General features: G+C 44.4%; 1 protein-coding gene across 6 annotated transcripts in view; it reads left to right on the top strand.

The window, feature by feature from the left end:
- The window catches only part of NDST4 (N-deacetylase and N-sulfotransferase 4), a 208710-nt gene extending 197482 nt beyond the window's left edge, over window positions 1-11228 (top strand). For 3 of the 6 annotated variants that reach the window (XM_053256601.1, XM_053256596.1, XM_053256600.1), the window contains 2 exons: window positions 193-295; window positions 3389-3990. In XM_053256601.1, coding sequence (XP_053112576.1) covers window positions 193-295; window positions 3389-3508 — 223 coding nt within the window. In that variant the 3' untranslated portion in view covers window positions 3509-3990. Of the gene's footprint in view, window positions 1-178; window positions 296-3388; window positions 3991-10836 lie in introns of those variants that run through there. The other 3 variants (XR_008308702.1, XM_053256597.1, XM_053256599.1) reach the window with 3 other exon arrangements.
- Window positions 11229-23329: the final 12101 nt, after the last annotated feature.

Here is a 23329-nt window from a genome sequence, read left to right as displayed (position 1 = left end):
TGTGTGTGTGTGTGTGTGATTGTGTTTTAAAAAACCTTTTAAAATTTCTCGGTCTTGGCCTTTTCATGCTTACAAATACCTGCTTAGGTTGCTTTTGTAGTAGTGAGGTTAAACAGATTGGTGGCATAGATTGTTGAATGGCTTTGGCTATCCCTATATCAACCTTACATTAATCTAGGCAAACCTTTGTAGGTTTGATCCTCAGAAAGGGTTTTGGTGTCAGCTGCTGGAGGGAGGAAAGACAAAATGCCTGGGGAAAAGCAAAGGCCGAAAATACCCACCAATGGATCCAGAGGTACCATCTATATTATTAATTCTCCAAGACGGGCCATGCGTGGGGACATGGTAGAAAGGAGGCAATTGGCTGACAGAGTTTGCAAGCAGAAGCACCTGACTGGGCAGTGGGGATTCCATATGCAGATAGGGAGGAGGCACCTGTGGCACCATGGTGATTGGGCAGTGGGGATTCTATATGCAGATAGGGAGGAGGAGCTTATAATGGTTAAGGTCAGTTGGAATGCAGCTGTTACTGGTCGGAAGATGTTCTTGATTGTAGAGGAGAGGAATCTATTTATATAAAAGGATAGCAGGCAGTGGTCTGCAAAAAGACAGGTCGTGAGGGAGGAAAGAGCTCCTTCAGGAGAAGAGGCTGCCGTTGTGTGAATTAGATGAGGAAACAAAATGAACAAGATCTGTTAACTCAGGGAGGGAGGGAGAGAGAGGGGAAAAAACATGAAAGGAGGGAGAAGAAAGAGTGGGGAAGAGCGAGTGGAGGAGAGAGAGAGAAAAAAAGAAGGGAGGGGGAAGAGAGACAGAAGGAAGGGGAAGGGACGGGCCTGAACCACTGGGGCTACCAAGGCCATTGTCAGAGGCAGGCAAGGAGGCAAGGGAAGGGCCCGGGCCTGTCAGCGGCCTGAGGGGAACAAGCGGCCATGGTAGCAGCAGCAGCGAGGAATGGCCCGGTCAACCACTGCTGCTGCTCCTGGAGGGAGGAGCAGGTGTGGGGCTCAGGTGAGGGTAGGGAGGTCTCTGGGGATAGGGGGCTGCAGCTTGGCCAATAGGCAGCAGCAATGCTGCAGCCACGACCAAGAATGGTGAGGGGGATAGAAGCAACAGGATGGAGGAGGAGCAGGAGTGCAGCTCAGGTAAGGGTGGGGAGATCTCTGAGCTGAGGAGAGCAATCAAGTACTAAAGTGCAGATGCTCTAGAGCGTGCAAGAGTTCCAGCACTGAAGCGGAGAGAAATAATGGCAGAGGTCAGGATGCAGAGGTGGAGGGCCAACAGGCGAAGCCTCTCCAGCCAGTAGAGGTGGGTGGACAGTGGGCAAAGCCCCGCCAGCCAGGAAGAGGAGGCGGTGGCGGGGAGAAATAATGGTGGCGGCAAGGAGGTGGGCAGACAGCGGGCAAAGCCCTACCAGCCAGGAGGAGGAGGTGGGAGGCGGTGGCGGAAAGGCCTGGCCCTGGCCTGCCCAATGGGGAGAGCTGTGGGAGGAGAAAGCTGCGGGGGGAGACAGCGAGCGAGCGAGAGCACTGCGGGGGGATGCCACAGGCTCAGTGCACAACTGCACAGATGCTCTGTGTGGGGTCAGCTAGTTTTCTTATACATCTAAAATTATAACTAGAAACAATAGTATGATTGGGCTCAATTCTAGCATCACAGTGAAGGAACAGGAAATAGTTACTACTGATCATCACTGGGAGCTGAATTTAGTTTCAGTTTATTGCTGGGCAGGTTTCCTTGACTAAGGGAAGAGAATAGTGCACAGTTCATACAACAGATTTATAATGACCTGATTTGGCTATTGATTTCAAGATAGATTGCACTGCTGATAAACAGACAAGCAAGAGCAGAAGTCAGTGGTATTGGACTCATACAATAAAGGCAAAATCAGCTCTCTTATGGCTGGTCTTTGATAGAAGGTTATCAAAGACCAGCCATATCATGGCGCTTTCCAGATTAGCCACTTAAAAGTGACTAAATGCCTCGTTCAAGCAAATCACAGTCAAAACATAAAACCAGCAGGGGGAGCAGTCTTACAAAAACTAACAACCTAGAAAAATGACACCTTTGTTACACCGGATGAACAATGTCATAGCACTAAATTGCAGTGATTAAATTCAAAACAAGGCATCCGACATATGAACGGAACCCCAACACGGGAAGTATGGAAGCACACTTCAGAGATATGTCCTGACCCTGTTTTAGGGTCTAATCTGGAAAACGTCCATGTTTCACACAATATGCAAAAGGCTGAACTGCTAGATCCTGGAGTTTGGCACTTTTGGTATGGGGGCAATATGCTGATATTTGTTATGGCATCCAAACTCACCAATGTTAGCATATTCTGCCCTAGTTATATTTCCAAACCCAACATCTGTAACCAAAATTGGTTACAGATGTCATCTACCACCACTACAAATATTTATATACCGCTTTTCAGCAAAAGTTCTCAAAGTGGTTTACACAGAAAAACAAACAATAAATAATGTCAGGTTCATAACCATAATGTCAGGTTCATAACCAATGTAGAAAATGCCTACATTGGTGGGTTCAGATGACATTACCAATGCCAGCATACCACCCTCCACAACTTCAAAAGTCACCAAGCTTTGGGAACCAGTGGTTCGGCTTTTTGCAGGTTGTGCGAACTGGCCCAGTTTTTAATCTTTCAAAAATTAGCCATATGGGAGCTGATTTTGCCTTTATTGTGTAAGTCATACAATTGCCATTTGCCCCAGAAGAGAAGCTCCAATTGGCACTACTTTGACTCCCCTGCTCCAGGGCAAATTACAGCCACAGGAGAGTGATTCAGATCAGTTCTGCAGCAGGAACAAAGGGTTAATGTCCATCACCCCACCATGGTCCTGATCCAGACCAAGAGCCCCTACATGTGTCATTTATGTTAATCAAACACACAGGCTGTAGCAGAAACAGTTAACTCCCAGACCAAGTCTAGAGATAAGACAGTGTCACAATAGTTGGAATAAAGCACTGAGAGAACACAAAGCTGCTTCTGCTCTTTTTCTCCTGAATAATACACAGGCCTCCATCTTGCAACAGGTGAATTACCTAGTCTGGCCTAGAAGTGCCAGAGCCCATTTCTTGAAAAAGTAAAGGCTTCCTGTGCTTCTGATTCACAGGATTGGCTTCAGTGCAGCCACTACTGCAATATCAGACCATCTATCAGACTGGAGGGCAGCCCAATGCTTAAGTCATGATGATGTAAATAATGAATGATTTAATAAGTGGTCATCAACATAGTGTCCATTTTGAATCCTTTGCATAACTTGGGTCTCCCCCCCCCCTGTAGTATTTCAAAACTAATACTCCCCAGGAGCTTGGATAATTGTTAAGTATCTGATAGTTTCTTTGTTCTCCTCATTGGCAGTCTAGGGCATTCCTTTCAAACTACTACAGAGATCACAATGTGGAACTGTCGAAATTGCTGCACAGACTGGGACAACCTTTACCATCCTGGCTAAGACAAGAGCTACAGAAAGTGAGATAGCAGAGAGAGAAGGATCCCAAACCTTCACCCCGTTTCCTTCATTCTTCACTCCTTCACTCTTCACTTTCCCAGTTCACTTCCAATTGGCAGCTGAGGGTCTCGTGAATAATTTTTAAGATTTTTTTTTTAAAGGCCCCCAAAGGGGGGAAATTGGTATATATGCACGTGCTGACAGTTATTAGAATCAGCCTTTTGGTCAGCTTCTGGGAAAAGATACAGAGCTATAAGGCATTGTTCTTTATCCAGTCTGGGGCTCATACATACTCTGTTTACCAGAAAGACCCAGAAACTGTATGATCGATAGTCTTCATCATATATGACAAATTACCACCTGTCAAGATGCAAGCAAAGGATGGAAACTTCTCTCAGTGGATTGTAAGGTTTGTAATTTCCTTGAAAGTTTCCTTATGTATTCTGCTTTTGTTATTTGGGGGCTAATCTTACAGCTAGATATTTTCAGTAAAATGAAGGTGGTTACATTCTCCAAGGAGCTGTCTTTCATAGGTCTGCTTGCTTGTTTTATTCGTCCGTCTTAATAATATAGAGCATACCTCAGTCAAAATAAAAAATAGTACACAGCCCAGGGGCTTGAGCTAGCTGCTTAGGCAACTCTCTTTCAACTGGTACTTACAACAAAATCATGATATTTCCAGCTTCCTGTGTTTTATATTCATTATATTCATGTCCCTATGATTACAGGGCAGGGGGAGCTTGAATCTGTTGCTGCAACATGTACCTTAAGCAGCCATTATGGTTAACATAATTGATACATCACTTTGAGTTGTTCTGCATAGTGGCTGTTTCCTCGTGGCAATAAGCTCCTCTGCAGAGCTTTCAACAAATGGACTGGGTAGTTTTCACTACACCACCACAAACCTTTCTTGTTTTGTAGGTATAGTGAAAAATGCACTGATGGGTATAGTGAGGCACTTCACACAAGCAGCTCACCATCTACGGATAGAGTTGGAAAAGACCCATGCCTGAAAGAGAGCCACTTCCGGTCAGAGTAGACAATATGACCTAGATGGACCAATGGCCTGATTTGGATTAAGGCAGCTTCATATGTTCACTGTGTGAAAGCAGGGCTGCACATCTTTGGCCCTCCTGAAGATGTTGGACTACAACTCACACTATCCCTGGCTATTGGCCACTGTGGCTGAAAATTATGGGAACTGTAGTCCAACATCTTCAGAAAGGCCAAAGTTGGACAGCCCTGCCTTGAAGCAACCACCATCTGGTGGCCATTTCATCTGTGAGAAGCATCCAGAGTGACATTCATGGAAGGACATTGTGCAGTTGTTGAGCTCCATAATGCTATGCTAGCACTAGCAGAAGAGGAACCACCTGAATGAATGTTGTGCAAGGGGTTCTGCATTTGTACATTTGGGGTTGTTCAAAAAATGCAACATGTGCTAGCAAACGGCTAGTCTGGAATGGAGGTGAGTTTCTTCATGCAATGACCCTGTGCTATGTCCTTATACTAGCGCAACAACATTTACATTAGTACAAGACTACACTGGATGCTACCCCATATCTGCACAGCAACTTCTTGCATTCCTTTGCCATTGGCTGCCCTGAGCACTTGTGACCTCACTCACATCTGTTGAAACCAGGGCACATGCTAATTTCTAAATTAGTTTGTCATGGCTTCCCCCCTACGCCACAAGAACTGAGTCTGGTTTTCTGTAAAGGAGTAAGAAATTCTCAGTAAGTACCTATAAAGAGGGAATCTATGGTGGATAATAAAGATATTTAAAATCAGTTCAAGTGTATATCTGAACCAGGTTTACTTCCATAAAGTCTATCAAAACACATATCAGGAATACATTTCAGTATGTTTAAATGTTGTTTTTCAGCCTATGCAATGAAAACAAAACAAAACACATGTACATGCACATTAAGGAGTGGGAGGCGTTGCCAAGTTGTGACAAACAAGGGACTGAGTATTGGTTAAAATGGGACAAGTGCAACAAGGGGGCTATGAAGGTTTTAAACAGTTGTTAAAATGGTGGCATTTTATTAATGGTCCCTTTCATGTCATTTGCAGTAAAGAGTAGCAAAGCAAATTACAGCCCACACCTCATTAATGTCGAATTCAGACATAACTGGAAATTGGAGCTCCTTTCACCTCCAGTTTCCTAACCCTCATGTCCAAATTCGGGGAAACTGAGTTTGCAGGGGGAAAAGATCCACAGTTTCTCTCCCGAAACTCCACTCCGAACCTTTGCTTTAGAGTGGAGTTTGGGCACCACAAACTCAATTTCTGCAGTGCCAGCATAACATCTGAATGCTTGCCCCGCAGTTTCAGCCCAATGGAGCCAGAGTTGTGAGGGACAAAGCTCCTCCCTTATTCTAGCCCGATTGGCTGTGCGGGATGTTCTACTGTCAAGAAGGAAGCCCATACAGCCAGTTCCCCCACCTCTGTGCAGTCTTGCTGACTGCAGAGAGGCAGCTCTGCCCAATGTCCAAATGAGGATGGGAAAGTGGGGGGAGGGGATTGGAACTGCGGGTTATGTCTGAACAGGGACCCTGTGTCACGTTCTGAGAAGTGTTCCACTTTCTGGTTTCCTAGGCTGATTTCTCACTAAAGCGGTACACCTGACCTGTGTCTCCTGAACTGTGCCTGGGCTGTACCATTTTCAGATTGCTTGTGTGTGGAGTTTAAATGACTGAATGTTCCCTTATACAAATAATAAAACAAGCTCGTCAGGGAGAAGATGAGCCAGAAGTGTTTCTCCCTGACATGTAATTTTCTGTGTCTAGGGCATTTTTTTATATGGAGAAGCATTCATTCAAGGGAGTCATTACCTGCAGTCTGAGGTGGTACAGTCCAAACACAGGTTTAGCACTTCCCTGATAACTTGGCCTTATTATGTAAGTTAGAACTCTCCAAACAGGTACTGAACTTACCAATATTGAAGCAGGATGCCTCTGAGTACCAGTTGCGGGGGAGTAACAGCAGGAGACAGAGCATGCCCTCAACTCCTGCCTGTGGCTTCCAGCGGCATCTGGTGGGCCACTGTGCGAAACAGGATGCGGGACTAGATGGGCCAGGGGCCTGATCCTGCAGGGCTGTTCTTATATTATTATGTTAAGCGCTTCACACGACCCATGTGAAGCGCCAGACGGGGGTTGGCTTAGCCTGCTCTCCCCACAGATAATCAAACCCCTAGCCCTGGGTGGCCGGATCAGCCACCCACACGACTACCGGTTCTGTCACGGAGCTGGTGGGGGCTGCAGGGATCAGAGGCCACCTGGCCCCTGGAAGTCCCAAGATGCCCCTCACGAGCACATGGAGCATTCTGGGGGGACCCCTAACACTGGGAAGCTGCTTGTAGCCTCCCGGTTGGGGGTCTACTTGTGTGTCGCCACACACCACGGTGGCGCACGATAAAAAAAAACAAGGTTAACAGAGCGATCGCTCCAGTAACCTTGTTTAAGGGGAGGGAAAATTAGGTGGGCTAGCCATCTTGGAACCACTGTGCTCACCTGTGAGCCCGGTGGTTCTGACGATCACTAGAAAGTGGGCTAGGCTCCTTTAGCCCACTTTCTAGAGATCGTGGGCATAGGGTCTCTTCAGCAATTTCCCCTCATCCCAGCCACTATGTCATTCCTTCTTTTTCACAATCAGAGCTTCTGATCCTTCTTAAGACACATTTGTTTAATCAAATAGCACACATGCAACATGCAACCTATTCACCAATCCCTCCCTTCCCTACAATAGACTACCTGTTCTTTCAATGTTTTTCTAACACTCTACAACCACTGGCTATTTATCAATCTCACATACACTTCCTGGAATAAGGAAAGGGAATTGCTCCTTTCAGACACTTGAAGGCAAAAAGTAAATACCAGAGATGGCCCAGGAGGAAATCGCCTCGACAAGAAGAGAACTCCTCTTCGAAGGAACAGCGTTGTACAAGGGACCAAGCCAGGAAGGCATGCAACCTCATCAAATGCATTTCCTCAGAAATGAAGCCCGTACACTGTCCGATCCTCAGTTCCTCTTGGAAGTTACCAGTCCCACAGCTTCACATGGCTGTACATTATTATTGTTGTTGTTTACACAGTCAGACAGGTGTTATTGACTGGTTTGTATTATTATTAATTATCATCATCATCATCATCCAAGGAGCCCAGAGTGGTGTACTACATACTTAAGCTTCTCCTCACAACAACCCTGTGAGGTAGGTTAGGCTGAGAGAGAAGTGACTGGCCCAGAGTCACCCAACAAGTATCATGGCTGAATGGGGATTTGAACTCGGGTCTCCCTGGTCTTAGTCCAGTACTCTAATCACTGCACCACACCTCATACAAACATGACGAGGAGTGGAGACTCCTTGTCTTCACACAGCAGCGTCATTCCCTACCTCTGTGGATGGGGTGGGGCAGATTTTGATCATTACTTGTTGAGCTTCATTTATTAGCCATTTCATATCCTTCCACCCCAAAGATTTATCCTGCTTTTAAAAGAGGATATGTACATTCAGGAAGTGAAATATGGAGGCATAATTACTGATCCAGGCCCTTAAGCCTTGGGAAGGCCACAGCTCAGTGGTAGAGCACATATGTTGAATGTTTAATCCCTTGTGTCCCCAGGTAGGGCTGGGGAAAGCTTGTCTAAAACCCTGGAGAGTTGCTGCCAGGTGGTGGATGATCCACTGAGCTTGATGGACCAATGGCCAGACTCAGGATATGACTGCTGCATATATTCATATGTTCAAGCCACAAAACTCAGACAATTCCACTGACTGCAAATGTCCTGCATTTTCCCCAACTGTCATTACTCACTTTGCCCACAACCAAAGGAATTTCAGCATGTTTGTCTTTTATTTACAGCAGTTGTTACAGCATTTGGGGATGTGAGATCTTATTAAACATCCTCATAATGTCATCAGATCTCATAAATCAATAATCAGACAGGTTGAAATGTAACCAGACCTTTGGCCTATTCAGCCCACTCTGACAGCTTAATTCTGGCACTTTTAGAGTTACGGTTGGAAGCCATTTTTCCCCTCTGCTTAAAATTTCCAGAGACTTAATTCATTCCATCAGGACCAGATGCTTTCCTTAGGCTCATAATCACCACTAATAAAAGCAGTAATAAAATAAATCAGACTTTCCTTTGTATGGGATTTGTAAATCAAGTCAATCAATAAATCATGCTTATAATATGCGCATTGGTAACCTGACAGCAATATGATATAGGCAAAATCAAGATTCTACTGAAAGTAATAGGCCACATTCACACAAAACACAAAACCAGAGGTGAAGGGACTTCCAGTTTCAAAATCTGTCCGATTGCAGGCAACTGCAGTCACCACAGAAAATGTGGTGTTTCGTTCCCAAGACAGTGATTTGTACTTTCAGTTTGTAGTGAAGTCCACAACCTGGACTTCCGGTTCTGCGGTGTCAGCAGGTCCAAACGCTGGCACCGCAACCAGAGTTGAGGGAAGAAGCTCCTCCCTCACTCCAGCTATTGGCTGCTGGGGCTGTCCTTCAGTAAAGAAGGAAGCTCCAGCAGCCAATTTTCCCTCCTCTCTGGAGTCATCAAGACTGCAGAGAGGGAGCTCCTGAGCATCCATATTCAGACAGGAGAGTAGGGTGAGGGGTATGAAACCATGGGTCCATTGGGCCTGCGGTTCTGCGTTAGGTGAGAATGCAGCCATTAGCTGGCATCTAAACAGCCTCGAACCAGGAATCACTTCCTCCATTCTGAACTTGAACAGACATTTAGACATTTTGCTTCTCTGCCCCCATCCTGCTATTTGAAATATTCCAGATGGATATGCTGCTCATCCTAGTAAGGGCCAGGAGTTCAAAAGCCCAACAGGTGTGTCTCTCAATCAGGCTACCTGATTAGGCAACCCAACCCAGGTACAAGATATTACAACACAATTAAGGTGAGCTAAAACACCAGACAGCTGATCATGTTGGTCTGAGCCTCTTACTTGCCCCTTGAATAGCATCTCTTACTTGCCCCAACATCTGAGTTTATTATTTATTTAGCATAATAAATACCACCCCATAAGTTGTGTTTCTGTTTTTTTGTTCCTGGGATGGTAGGGTGGCATTACTTATTGATTTCCTCTCAATTTTATTCTTCTATTTTCTAATGGCAAAAGATCACTCACTATAAAATGGAGGGACTGGGGAGGAAATCAGTAATTAAAACCTGCCCCCATGAGAGTACACTGGCATTGGGGCCATTAAGACAGGCTATTCTGTGCCAATTAAGAGTCTATTCATCATTCTTCTCCCAGCCATGATGAACATGAAACACTAAAACTGGCAGGATCTGCCAAGAGGGGACTTTTAATTAACACTGGAAAGCACCATTGCTGAATAGGACATACTTGTACTAAACATTATAGAAGGATCTTGGCCATGGGTGATATTGTACTATATTAAGTCCCATGTGAAATCTCAATTTTAATTCCACTTCCAGCTAATTATGGAAGAGCAATGCCTGAACACTGCTAAGCTTGGACTGGCTTGACCCTGCTCCTCCCAGTGGAAGCCACATTGCTCTTTTCAAATCAGGATCACATTACAGAAGAACTTGTTCTTTCCCTGATAATCTGAGAGTTGTTGTGTCTTTGCTATGCATAATAAAACCACAGGAAAATAATAGGGTGCTGTTTTGTGTTTCAGCATTACTCTTGCCTCTAATGTGAGCTGTCCACATGCATTTTCTCCAGTACATGTTTACTAAAGAGTAGCATCAGTGCTGGGTTTGAATCTGATCCTGCAGGGTGCAGTTACTCAACTCTGTTTCTAGCACAGAGGTGGCAAACTTGGCCTTCCAGCTGTTGAACCATAACTCCCATCTTCAGAGTTGTAATTCAACCACATCTGGAGGGCCAAGTTTGCCCGTTCCTGTTCTAGTATCACTGAAAATGTGTATAAAAGATAACAAGGTCTCCTCTCATTTACTGAGTGTTTCTACAAAAGATGTGACTCCATTTTTCAAATTGTTTCCATTCTGCAACATATCACGCAAAATCCTACCTTTTCTTTTAAAATTCCCCAAAGGCTCCCACATGGTTTCACAGTTTCTTGCAAGGTTTCTTATATATTTTCATTGTTTTCCTTACAATATATCACCATTTTAGTATTTGCAATCAATTATGCAGATGTTCTTAACATGTTGTAGAGGACTTTTTGTCTTAAGGCGTAACTACACTGCAGACTTAAAACTAGTTTAATAGCTATTCCTTTTCCCGCAGAAATCCTGGAAGCCATAGTTCTGAATTCTGGAGGTGCCCTCAAAGAGAATAATTGTATGTTGCTTTTTTAAAATTTGCTTTCTTTTTCTCTTCATCCAGTGCATCCTTTCCATGAACTCAAGGACTGGATGCCGCTCCCCCAACATAATTGCATATCCATGAATGAATACAGATTCACAAGCGACACAAAGTTTACATCTTCAGCGTTTCAAGCTCTGGATTACATATAGATATATATATACACTCATATTGGAAAGTAAATCCAATATGAACATTGATGGTAATTGCCTTGAACATTGATTATTTTCTTTCTGACTACTGCAAATCCTATTTGCTCGGATATATTCTCATCCAGAATATAGATCCACAAAGTTACTGGGATGTAACTTTCAATCACCCTTGAGCATTTTTGAGGGGTTTCCCCCTCTTTGTTTAGGAAATGGAGTCAAAACTGTCCATACACCTTATTGTTTCTTCGCACTTCTACTAAATAAACATTTTGACTACAGTATTATAGACATGGGCTCCTATTGTTTCCTTAAAACCTCTAGATCTCTCTTATCTGTGCTGGGAGCTTGTTTGTTGCTTTGTGGCGTTCTCTTTTCTATTTCAAGCTGCATACCAACACAATTCTCTCTGGTCCTCTTGCCTATTCACCTGGCTTCTCAGCACTACAGATTAAACCATTCAAGATTTAAAGGTTCCCACTCCATGAGGAAGAGTGTTTGTTTTTCATGTGATATGTAAACAAATTGCTTGTTTCGCCCTTGGTCCCACAGCTGTCGTGCAGAGAATATTAATGTTAGCCATAACGCAGTGTCTTTGGTGTTTATCCAATCCAAATGGTCGATTCAAAGGATACCTCATGACATTTAGGGTTCTTTGGGAAATGATATGGCAAGCCCTGATTCAAAGGCAATAACATCATATTGGTTGGTTGGGTGGGTGAATGATTTATACATATCATACATTTATATCCCACTCATCTTCCAAGGAGCCCAGAGTGGTGGACATGATGATGTTTATCCTCAAGAAAGACAACCATGTGAGGTAGGTTAGGCTGAGAGATAAGTGACTGGCCCAGAGTCGCCCAGTGAGTTTCATGGCTGAACAGAGATTTTGAACTTGGGTCTCCACAGTCCAAGCCCAACACTCTAACCACTACACCACAACTCCTCATATCCAGTTCAGGTCCATTAATGGCTGACATGTAGCCCAGCTGTGCAGGGAAGATGGGAAGATGAGGCTGTGCTCAGGGATGGCCTTTTCATGAGGCAAGGTGATGATATAACCTCGGGTGGCAGATTACTGGGACACCAAGAGGGTGTCAAAGGGCCCCTAATGCTGCCATCTGAGCATCTCTTCAGGACCAATCTGACCCTCACAAGTTTTGCAAGGAGCACCTTTCCTCACAATCCTTGCAAGAAGCATGAGGATAGGGGAGGAGGCTGCTGGCAACCTCCCCTCCTACCTGCCCCTGTGATTCTTTCAAAGCTTGTAAGAGTTGGTTTTGAAATGGAAATGGCCCCTGACAAGGGTGTAGAGCAAGGCTAAATGTGCCACCTCACCTTAGGCGCTGAAATACTTTGGGCCACTGCTGGCTGTGCTGCTGCATTTCACCACCTTCTTCTTAAAGAGGGTGATTTCGGTTCTAGCACATGATGGGAAGCACATAGCCCACAAACAAGGGTTCACAATGAAGTTCAAATGGACTAGTCAGAAGAAGCCCTACATCAGCTTGGTCAAGGGTGAAAGTAGATGTTACAAGAGACATGGATGGGTGGCTGGCAACTCCATGTTACTTTCTCCCTTCTTCTTGGTGATGTCTAGTATGACACACAAGACAGGATGTAACCAGTGCAATGCAGTGGAGGGGGGGAGATCAGATCCTTAATGAAGTTCACAAGCTTCACAGCTGATTTTTTTCCAAGATAGCTAAATTATGCCTCTATAGTCAGTGTGGTATCATGGTTAGAGTGCAAGACTAAAGCTGGGGAGACCTGGGTTCAAATTCCCATTCAGCCATGAAGGTCACAGAGTGACTTTGAGTCAATCACTTGTCTCTTAGCCGAACCTACCTCACAGGGTTCTTGTGAAAATAAAAAAAATAGCTATGCACATGTGCATGGGGCTGTAGTTCTCATGAACAGATGTATGTAAGTAGACATGGCTTTTGTGGGGAGGGGAGTGACACAGAAATTGCACTGCACAGGGACATTTAAGACTACTTGTGGACTACAGCCCTCCTTCTGTCACAAGAGGGCTGTAGATCATAGAAAGCTGCCATATACTGAGTCAGACCATTGGTCTATCTAGCTCAGTATTGTCTTCACACACTGGCAGCGGCTTCTCCAAGGTTGCAGGCAGGAATCTCTCTCAGCCCTACCTTGGAGAAAAGAATTCATTCCCCATTCTTCTTTTGGGAGAGGACTATAGCCAGTGTAATTGAGAGAGGATATGCTACTACAATTCTTCTCTGCTTTGATTTCGAGCATAGTAGTAAATGCTATCACTGTGCTGATAGGAGTGTTGTAGAGAAATTACTTATCCTTTATAAGTAATTGAACAGAAAGCAACCTTGAGAAACAAGAGTTTGATATTTATTACTTACTCAACATAGGCTAAGAAAACAATAAACAGGCTAACAGTGTTACACAGGTAGAGGGAGAACCTATCAGTTTGAATTTAAGTCAGCAAGTGAGGAGCAGACAAACTGTGACTCCACCCCAAAACCAGTACATAGATACATAGACTAGCATGCCACCCATAAGAAACTGAGACAATGTCCATGACAGAATCCCAGCATTCCCCTTCTCATAGTCTCGTTCTTGAATTCCAAGCCCCACATTTTGTTTTATTATGTGATACAATCTTTTCTTTTCCTGATTGCAGCAATTTATCTTTCTCTGAATCTAGCATGCCTTCAATTTTGTGCCAGTCGGTAGGTTATGGAATTTTTTTTCGTTTGCTGCCACTGACAATCTTTTAGGTGGAATCCATTTATAAATTCTTCGTGGATGTCTCACTTCTTCTTCCATCTCAATCTCCCCTTCTTGGTTGGATCTCTCTGATTCCAACTCAATCTCCCTTTCTCAATTGAGTCTCTCTGCTATATCATAGTCTATGATTACGTGTTCATTTTGTTGTTGTGACTGCTGTTCAGCCTCTTCACATTGAAAAATCCTGGTCCCAGTCAGACATCACATTGGCATTCAACTTTTACCTCTCATCAAAATATGCAACCCTGCACAGTTGCAACCCTGTGATAGGATCATGTATTCTATAGCTCTTGCTACTCAATGCGCAACCAATGAATGTTTCTTCTTCACTTCTACAATCTAATTTTCCTCTCAGTTCTTTAGGAATATATGCATATGCTTTGCATCCAAACACTCTAATATGCTTTAAGTTAGGTTTTGTCCCATTCCATAGCTGAAAGGGTGTTACTCCTTTTGTTTCAGTTGAAAGTCTACTCTGCAAATAAGTTGCAGTCATTAAAGCTTTCCCCCAGTATTTGTTTTCCAGACCTGAGTCAAGAAGCATATTTCTGGACATTTCAATCAAAGTTCTGTTCTGTTCTTTCTCTCTGCCACTCCATTTTGCTCTGGAGTATAAGGTATTGTTTTCTCAAGTTTAATTACTTGTTTTTTTAAGTACTGTTTAATATCTTTCCCAGTATATTCCACACCATTATCAGTGCACAAAGTCTACAGTTTTCTTCCAAAATTGTTGCTTATTCTAGCCACATAATTCTTTATGTTTTAACACCACCTCACTTTTCTCTTTGAGTAGGTACTGTAAGTGTAAGTACAGTGAGAAAAATCTTCTATGAAAATCAGAAAATATATATTCTTTCCTGGTGTCTTTACTGGAAAGGGCCCACAAATATCACTGTGAATCAAATCCAAATCCTCTCTGGATTGTCTTTGTGTGGTTGATGAATATGTGTCCCTTGTTGCATTTATTTTAATATATTCAGTGCATTTGACTTCAGATTTGCATGGTTTATCCTGTATGTTTCTTGCCAATTGTTCTTTTACTAACTTTGAAATGCATTCCTTGCTTCAGTGCCCAAATTGGCAACACCATAAACTCATGCAATCTTTGTGTGTACACTCATTTGCAAAATTAGCTTGCTCTCTTTTGCAATATGTTTCATACAGTTGGTCATCTTTAAAATTGCCTTTCATCAGAGGTTTTCTTCCTTAATAAAGCAATGGTCCCTTCTGAAAAGAACTCTACATTCACACCTTGAAGCTGTTTTTACACTCAAACTGTTTTGCAAATGTGGAACATCATATGGAATACATACTTCATTGACTCTATTTGCTCCAGGATTACACTTTAGATAAACTGTTCCTTCTCCTTCTGTAAAAATTTGCTTTCCCATTAGGAAGGTATATAGGATTTTTATCATTGAAGAAATGTGAAGTACTGTAGCTCCATTATCCAAATATATTTTGTTTCTACTTTGACTTGCATCAACCCTGCAGATGATTTCTTTTTCAGCACAAAATTTTCCTTCTTTCTCAGCATTATTTTCATTGCTTTCACTTTTGCATAGACAATTGTTTGTTAGAAAGTCCATTTTTTCTGGAATTTAGTCTTATTCAATTTTCTCTGTTGAGAGTAATTCCCTTGCTCTCTATTAGGACAAGCATTCCTCAAATGCAAGGTGCTTCCGCATATAAAACATTGCTTACTGTCAGCAGCTTTGTAGGCTTGATTCTTAACTGATTCCTCCCTTTCTGTTTGCTTTTTCAAATTAAACTCTTGCAAACATTACTGAACAAAACTCACATTTTCTTTAATGTATAGAAAATTGGCAATATTCATAGGAACATAGGCAGCTGCCATATACTGAGTCAGACCATAGGTCCATCTCGCTCAGTGTTGTCTACACCAGGGATTCTCAACGTTGGGTCCCCAGATGTTATTGGACTTCAGCTCCCATAATCCCCAGCCCCATTGGCCTTTGGTTAGGGATTATGGGCACTGAAGACCAATAAGATCTGGGGACCCAACGTTGAGAATCCCTGGTCTACACAGACTGGCAGCAGTTTCTCAAGGTATTAAGCAAAAGTCCAGTCTTTGCTGGTTCAGGCATATTTATCTCCTGCAGTTCCTACTCTTTCAGTATTCCCAAAAATGAGCACATGTGCTGCTGCAAATTCTCTCCCTCTCTGAATCGTTAGTTACACAACTGCAGCATAAGAAAAACTTCACTATTCATGGTTCTTTGTTGAAAGACCTCCTTCTTTCCCACATCTCTCTGGGTGTATTTTTCTCTTTCATATGATAGATTAAATTATCACTTACAGTCAGAGATGTGTGTCCCATGGCTGGCTGGCTTGCTTACAGAATCCCATTCTCACTGTTTCTCTTCATTCTGTGTTGCTCTTTATTCCTCCAGAACATAAGACAGTCCATGAGTATTCAGCAACATCTTCACTCTGAAGGAGCATTTTCTGCAGTTTGTTTCATTGAGCAGTTCAACAGTGGGATGCACAGATGCAAAAGTAGTCATCTTGTATAGCTTTCCTGCCTACTAGCTCTTTGTTATCACACAACTTATTGCTTCACAATTGGGCCAATAACCCAATGTTGCAAAGAAATTATAAGTAATTGAACTTTAAACAACTTTGAGTAAGAAGAGAGTTTGATATTTATTACTTACTCAACATAGACTAAGAAAACAATAAACAAGCTAATAGTCTCTTATGCAGACAAATAGAGCACTTCCCCATTTCATTTGAAATTAAGTCAGCAAGTGAGGTGCAGACAGACAAACTATGACTCCACCCACCAGGCCCGTACATAGACACATTCAAACATAGACAAGCATGCCCCACACAAAGAACTGAGACAATGTCCATGGCAAAATCATAGCAAGGAGATATCTTACAAAGTGGGAGAAAGAACTGTTTGTGATGCCACTTTAATAAATCAATAGCTCATGACCAAGGTGTTAGTTCTCTTGAACTCTTCACTCGAGGCATGTAGCTACAATTGAACAAGGAGAAATGAATGTCCCTGGGCTTCTGAGGGAGGGGGGCCCACCAGTTGGGTAAAAGCTTGTTCTTTGCTCTCCTCTTTGCACCTATATGAAGAAGAAGGTGGGGAGGTAGGGGTCCATCTTCACTTTTTATCCCATGGTCAACTCAAACCTTGCTTCTCTCACCGAGAAAAGGTACATTATATGTATGTGAGTGAATTGTATGTATGTATTTGATCTTTTTTAAAATACATTCATTTATATTTATATTTATATTTATATACTAAGAGTGATTAATGAGAAGATAAAAACAATTCAATAAAAACAGAACAAATGCAGCTAAAAAATTAAAAATAGCAAGGAACAGCTAATTGGCCAAAAGGGAACAGTTGGTGGGAACATGGACACGGTGTCAGAAATGTCATAGCTTTCAGCATTTTCACTCAGCCTCTCGCTGAGCCTTGGTTTCCATCAAAATGGGGACATAATAATAGTTACCCTCTCTCTCTCTCTCTCTCTCTCTCTGCCCTCCCTCTCCCCTTGAGTTTGTGGAAATGTCAAAAGCCCACTGAATAAATCTGCAGCCACTGAAGAGTCACTCTTTTTGTTCCTGTGACCTTTCCCTGTTCTTACATAAAAGATTCTATAGTCACATAAAGTATTACTGCTATTATTAGCCATGCCAAATTGAAAGCTAGGTGCTTCCACTTCAGCCTGCCCCCTTCTTAAAGTCTGATCACACTGCCAGATACTTCAGGAATCTGAAATCAGTTGTACATACTGCTGCTAGTTTTTCTATGTACTTAAAACCCAAACAGCAAGAGACTTACAAGAAGAAACAACCCAGATTATTCCAGTAACCTTTGTAACTATTGATTCTGCACAACTGTTGCAGTAAGGAAAAAAAAAGTAGGGGGAAATTGTTCCTCTAGCTTTTGACCATAAGTAGTGCGTTAACAATCAAAAACTCAGTTGATTCAGCATGGTTCACCAAAAGAAGGCTGACCTACTGCAAACTACAGGGCGTTTTCCAGACTAGAGATTTGCAACAGGCAAAGCATTGCAAAGTGTGACGGAATATTGCAACAGTTTAAAAATGAGAGTAAAGTGTTATTCAATGCTTCATTGTACACTGGTGGCCATTCATATTTTTTGTCCATTGCAACATTCTTTTCAAGGCAGGACTGTCCATATTCTCCTTGGAAGGTGTTTATCTGCCCCTCTTCTTGCTCTATTTGGGCCAATGGAGTTGTGGTCTAACTTTGTCTTGCCTCATTCCAGTGATACACAAGAAAACCTGGCGGGGGGGTTAAAAAAAGAAAATGGGGTGCGTGAGGAGATCCTTTGGAGTGACAAAAGAAGGGAACTGCTTATTGGCAGGGAGCAAAAGGGAATCCTGCGGTGAGCCAGGAAGGGGGAAAGACAGGAACTGGTGCGCCTCCAGAGGGAGGAGGTGGAGAGGAGACAGGTTCTCCTCCAGTGAGGGCTGTGGGATTGCACAGAAGTAAATGAATCATGATTCAGTTCAATGGGTTTCCTTTTAAGTAAGTGGCTGTTTTCTCTCCCTGCCCTTTGCCTTGTAGTAAGCAAGTGGGATTGCACAGAAGTAAATGATTTAGTTCAATGTGCTTCCTCTTCAATAAAAAGTGCACGAGAAAGGGTTGGATTCAGAAATCTATTCAGCTACACTCCCCTCCCCTTCTGTGTTGACAAGCTCAAGTTATATTGGAAGCAAACAGAGGAGGAGGGAGGTTTGGGGTTTGGGATCAGTGGGGAGGAAAGGAGGGGAAAGCTGAGATTTCTCCCTGCCTGTTTCGCTCCCCAAAGTGAGGGAGCAGAAGAAACAAGCACGAGCAGGGGGAGCAAAGAACTGTCCATTCTGAAGCACGCTGCAACACATAAACTCCATTGCAAGCCTCCCTTCAACAGAAAAATACAGCTACTTCCCTGCAACACAATTACCACATTATAGAGCCATAATGCATCATTAAAATTCAAAACAAGGCATCGGAAATATGGACGGCACCCTGCCGACAGCACAGCAAGTGTGATGTCAACACACTGGCAATACGGAGGGGCAATTATGGGACACGTGGCAGCATGTAATCTGGAAAATGCCCAGGAATCCATAAGAAGATTTAGCTTCCAGGCTGGTGACCAACAATCACAATGTCTCCAGTTAGCTAGCTAAGGCTAAAATTCAAACATGACCATGTGGTGTAGTTATGCGGGGACTGAATCATAGGGAATGCTCCCTTCTAGGCATGCATTATTAAAATGTAGTCAGCATGAATTGTTAGCATTGCTACTTGCACCCCAGGGTCTCTGCAAGTAAAATCTCTGAGTGTGTGGGTGGATGAATCTCATCTCTAGTATAGGTGTAGGAAAATAAGTTGCCATGTAGTTCGCTGCCTGCTACTTCACATGCTAATGAAGCTCATTTTGAACGGTTGAAACCAGATTGCAGGACAATTGTGGTTTCCAGGGATAACTTTCACCAAGAGCAAGCAGCATCTCAATTTTTGGAACCATGAGGACAAACTGTTGGAGAGGAAATTCAGCAATGTGTATTTGGTGTGGGGAGTGTTTCAGGCATGATCCTTGATATGTGAAGAGGTATATTAGAAGCATATATCTGTTTTCATCTGTGAAGCATATGCACTTTTAGCCATGTTTCTGAGACATTCTGATAAGTTCAGTTGGTTGTGTCATTTACAACACCTTGGAAATGTCCACACACCTTGGAAATCTTCCAGAAATGAGTCCCTCTACCATGTAGTTAATCATTGACACCTAAAATATCAACATATATCTTGTGGCATGAGCTTTCATGGACTATAGCCCACTTCAACAGATGCTACAGCCCACTTTACTGAGTAGCTGGACACTGGTCCATTCACAAGGTTTGCCAAAATCTACTGCAAAAGTCAGCTTACGTTAAATTCAATGGCTGAAAAGATAAACACCATTATGGGGATGGTGTGCAGAACCAAAAAGCTATGGGGATGCGGTTGCCAATGCATGGTTGTACAATGAACATCCTCACACTTTCTCCCATTGTAGCAAATGGGTGGAAATGTGGGGATTCTGCTTGTGCAGCCACATATTGGCAGCATCATAGCCTTCCAGTTCTGTAACAGCAGTGCAGCGTTGCACAACATCTCCCTAACAGTGTACATCATGTTGGCCAGTATGTGAGAGTGAATGAGGTCATGCACACGACCTCAGTCACATTCTTGGGAGGGCTGGGGGGAAGGCAGGTCTGCAGATGAGTGGCGGCCATCTCAGGCTCTATCACACCATGCTCCCACAAAAGCAGTGCCACGGTGGAGCCTCAAAATGGGCCAGTTTGCTGGTTTGCTAGTGAACCGAATCAGAGGTGGTTCGGTCCGTGATATAAAATGAACCAAGCCCAGCTCAGGTGGAGCGGTTCAGAATTAAGGGGCTATAGTTGCAAAAGGGAATCCAGTGAAAATTCCCCTTTCCAAGCAAAGGGGTGGGAAAGTCCTTGAAAGATGTTCTAAAGGGCAGGCAGGGTGGAGGTGAGAGAAACAGATTACAGTTATTGGCCTAGCAAACAGCCACAGGCACTGCCACTTGCCCCCCCCCCCCCCGCTCGGCACAAATGTGCGGCACTCCCTCTGCAGAGACACACCCATGGGGTGGCATGGTTCTGGCCTCTGCAGATGTGCATATTATTATTATTATTATTATTATTATTATTATTATTATTTTGATTTCTATACCACCATTCCAAAAATAGCTCAGGGCAGTTTACAAAGAGAAACAATAAATAAATAAGATGGCTCCCTGTCCCCAAAGGGCTCACATTTTAAAAAGGAACATAAGACAGACACCAGCAACAGTCACTGGAAGTGCTGTGCTGGGGGTGGATAGGGCCAGTTACCTCCCCATGTTAAATAAAGAGAATCGCCACAGTAAACGGTGCCTCTTTGCCCAGTTAGCAGGGGTGCATAGAGGTTGGAACCACACCACTGTCACGTGGGCGGGTGTCTGCAGAGAGAGTGTCGTGTGCTTGGGCTGTGCCAGGGGGACAATCAGCAGCTGCTCTGGCACCCACCACTGGATCAGTAAGAACAGTAGCTACTTCTCTCACCACGCCTCCCCCAGCTGCCCTTTAGAACACTTTTCAAGGAAATGAACTGCCCAACTGGACTGGACCAGCCAGTCAGTTCAACCAAACCAGTTCTGGAACAAGCAGTCCAATTCAAATTCTGTCTGGATTTGAAGTGAACCACACTTTTCAGTTCATGCACACCCCTACCATGGTTGATGGTATCAAAAGCAGTTGAGAGGTCTAGCAGAACATGTGATGTCCCAAAGACATCATCTATATATTTATTTCTCCTAGGCATACCTGTCACTAATCCCATGTGTGGCAGCTCTCACGAGAGTTCGCAAGCAGCTGCTGGATAGGAATAGTGATGGGGATGGGGAAAATAGGGGTGCCAGCTGAGCCAGCCAGTTACAACAAGAGGCGGTGGTGGTAGGCAGCCCAGCCACCAAGAGGAGAAGGCGGCAGCGGGTGGGCCTGACAGGGCCAGTGGAAGCAAAAGGTGACGGTGGGCTGGACCAGCCGCTGGAACAAGAAGGCAGCGGCAGCAGGCCAACCCAGCCCGGTCAGCAGGAGTTGGCAGCCGCTGCCAGGAGTGGGCGGGTGGATGGGAGGAGGTGGCAGGCTGGCTTTCTGGCCAGCCCACTGGCCAGAAAGTGTGGGGGTGGAGGTGAGAAGCGGGTGAAGGGAGAGGAAGCAGGCCAGCCAGCCAGCCCAACAGAAAGCGTGGGGGGTGGGGGGTGAGAAGTGGCTGGCTGGCCAAAAACCTGGGCGTGCTGGTGGGGAGGAAAAAGTGGCAGTGGGTGGGCCGGCCGGAGGCACAGAAGTTCTGCACCTGGCCCAGCTAGTAATCATTAGTTCAGCAATATTGGGCACTTTTTGGATATATATTTTTTCATGTTAATAAAATCAGAAGCTACTGTTTTAATGTTGAAAACAATCTCCAGCAATTACTCTGATCTATTGGGTTGCTGTGGGCACATAGACTCTGATGTGTACTCTCACCACTACTCTTGCATGGTTCTCCATTTGTGTTTAATAGAGGGAGCAGCCACAGGAGCTCCATGTCTGTAGTGGAGCAAGTATGGGCTCTGGAACAACATCTTTCTTGCTGGTAGATGATCACAACAAGATTGATTCCAAACTAACAACAAAGAATAGACACACAGTAAGACTCTTTTCACAAGCAATGAGAAGGGCTCACAAGCGGGCTGTGGGGAAGGCGGGTTAAACCTACCTTCCCTGCACACGATAGTCTCCCCTTCCATGGGCAGGTGGTTTGCCCACCCAGACAAGCAGCAGATGCTCAGAGCAGCTCTAAGGGTCAGGGTGCTGGGACGTGCCGCTGCATGGAGCCCCACTGCCCGGAGCTCCAATAATGCACCACGTGAGAGCATGGTGCATTATGGGACTCCCCCTCACCTCCCCGATTATGGGGATCCCCCCTTCCGTCCCCGCAAGCAGCCACAGCCAACACACAAGCAAAAAAACAAGGGAGTGTTCACTCTCTTTACCTCATTTTCAAGGGAGGCTACTTAGGCGAGTTTGCCACTGTATTGCTGCCGGGATTGGTCCAATCCTGGTGGTTCACATGCATGTGCAAAACTGGGCTGGGCTCCCTTAGCCCGGTTTTTGCACACACGTGTGAATAGCCTGTATGTGTTTCATCACCATCACAACAGATAATAATTTAGCAGCTACAGTAATAATGCAACACCCACCCACCCCAGAGTGTTTCACAAGTAATAGGTATGGAAAAACAACCCTCCTTTCTCCAGCTGTATTTGCTCAAAGCATTTCAAACCAACAGGATTCTACATTTGTAACTGAATGACAGGTTTGAGGAATTTTAATTACTTGCTAATTAAAGAAGTCTGAAGTATAAAATAATCCTTTCAACATTAAATGATAGAAAGAAAAAAGAATATATTCTTACAAGCGATATCTATGTAAACCCACCAGTGTGAGTATATTAAACATGTAGGAGATGTTACAAATGAAACATGTGGAAGTGCTCTTTCTTCTGCTACTTCAGCTCCAGTTAACTGTGATTTTGTGCAGAAGTGACACACTGGCCTTGCTCATTGGGTTTACATTCTACTAGATGACCCCACACAGAGCATCTGTGCATCAATACACTCCCCTCAACCTCCCCCTCCCCCACCACCGTGCCTCCTGCCATCCCGCCGCCGCGCCTCCTCTTCAGCCCACTGGCGGCCTCCTACCACCTCCCTTCCTGCTATTTTCTGGTGGCCACCGCCCCTCCTCAACCCACCTCCCGAGTCCCTCCCTCCCTGCCTGCCGTTTTCAGGTGGCTGCCACCACTGCAGCTCCTCCTCAGCCCACCGACCTTGGAGCCGGCGGTTCCCCCTTCCTCTGCACCTTCTCGACTACCCGGCCTCCTCTCCTCCTCGTCACAGCTGGGCGGGCCGCCTCCATTGCCGTTGCTGCCTACATTACCCTGAGGCCGGGCCCAGCCATCATCCTCCAACTTCCTCCCACCCAATGCTGGGAACTCTCGC

This window comes from Hemicordylus capensis, chromosome 5 (genome assembly GCF_027244095.1).
Source record: "Hemicordylus capensis ecotype Gifberg chromosome 5, rHemCap1.1.pri, whole genome shotgun sequence".
Lineage (NCBI taxonomy): Eukaryota > Metazoa > Chordata > Lepidosauria > Squamata > Cordylidae > Hemicordylus > Hemicordylus capensis.
Note: the sequence above shows the minus strand (reverse complement) of the source record. Positions and strands in the feature narration are given on the sequence as shown.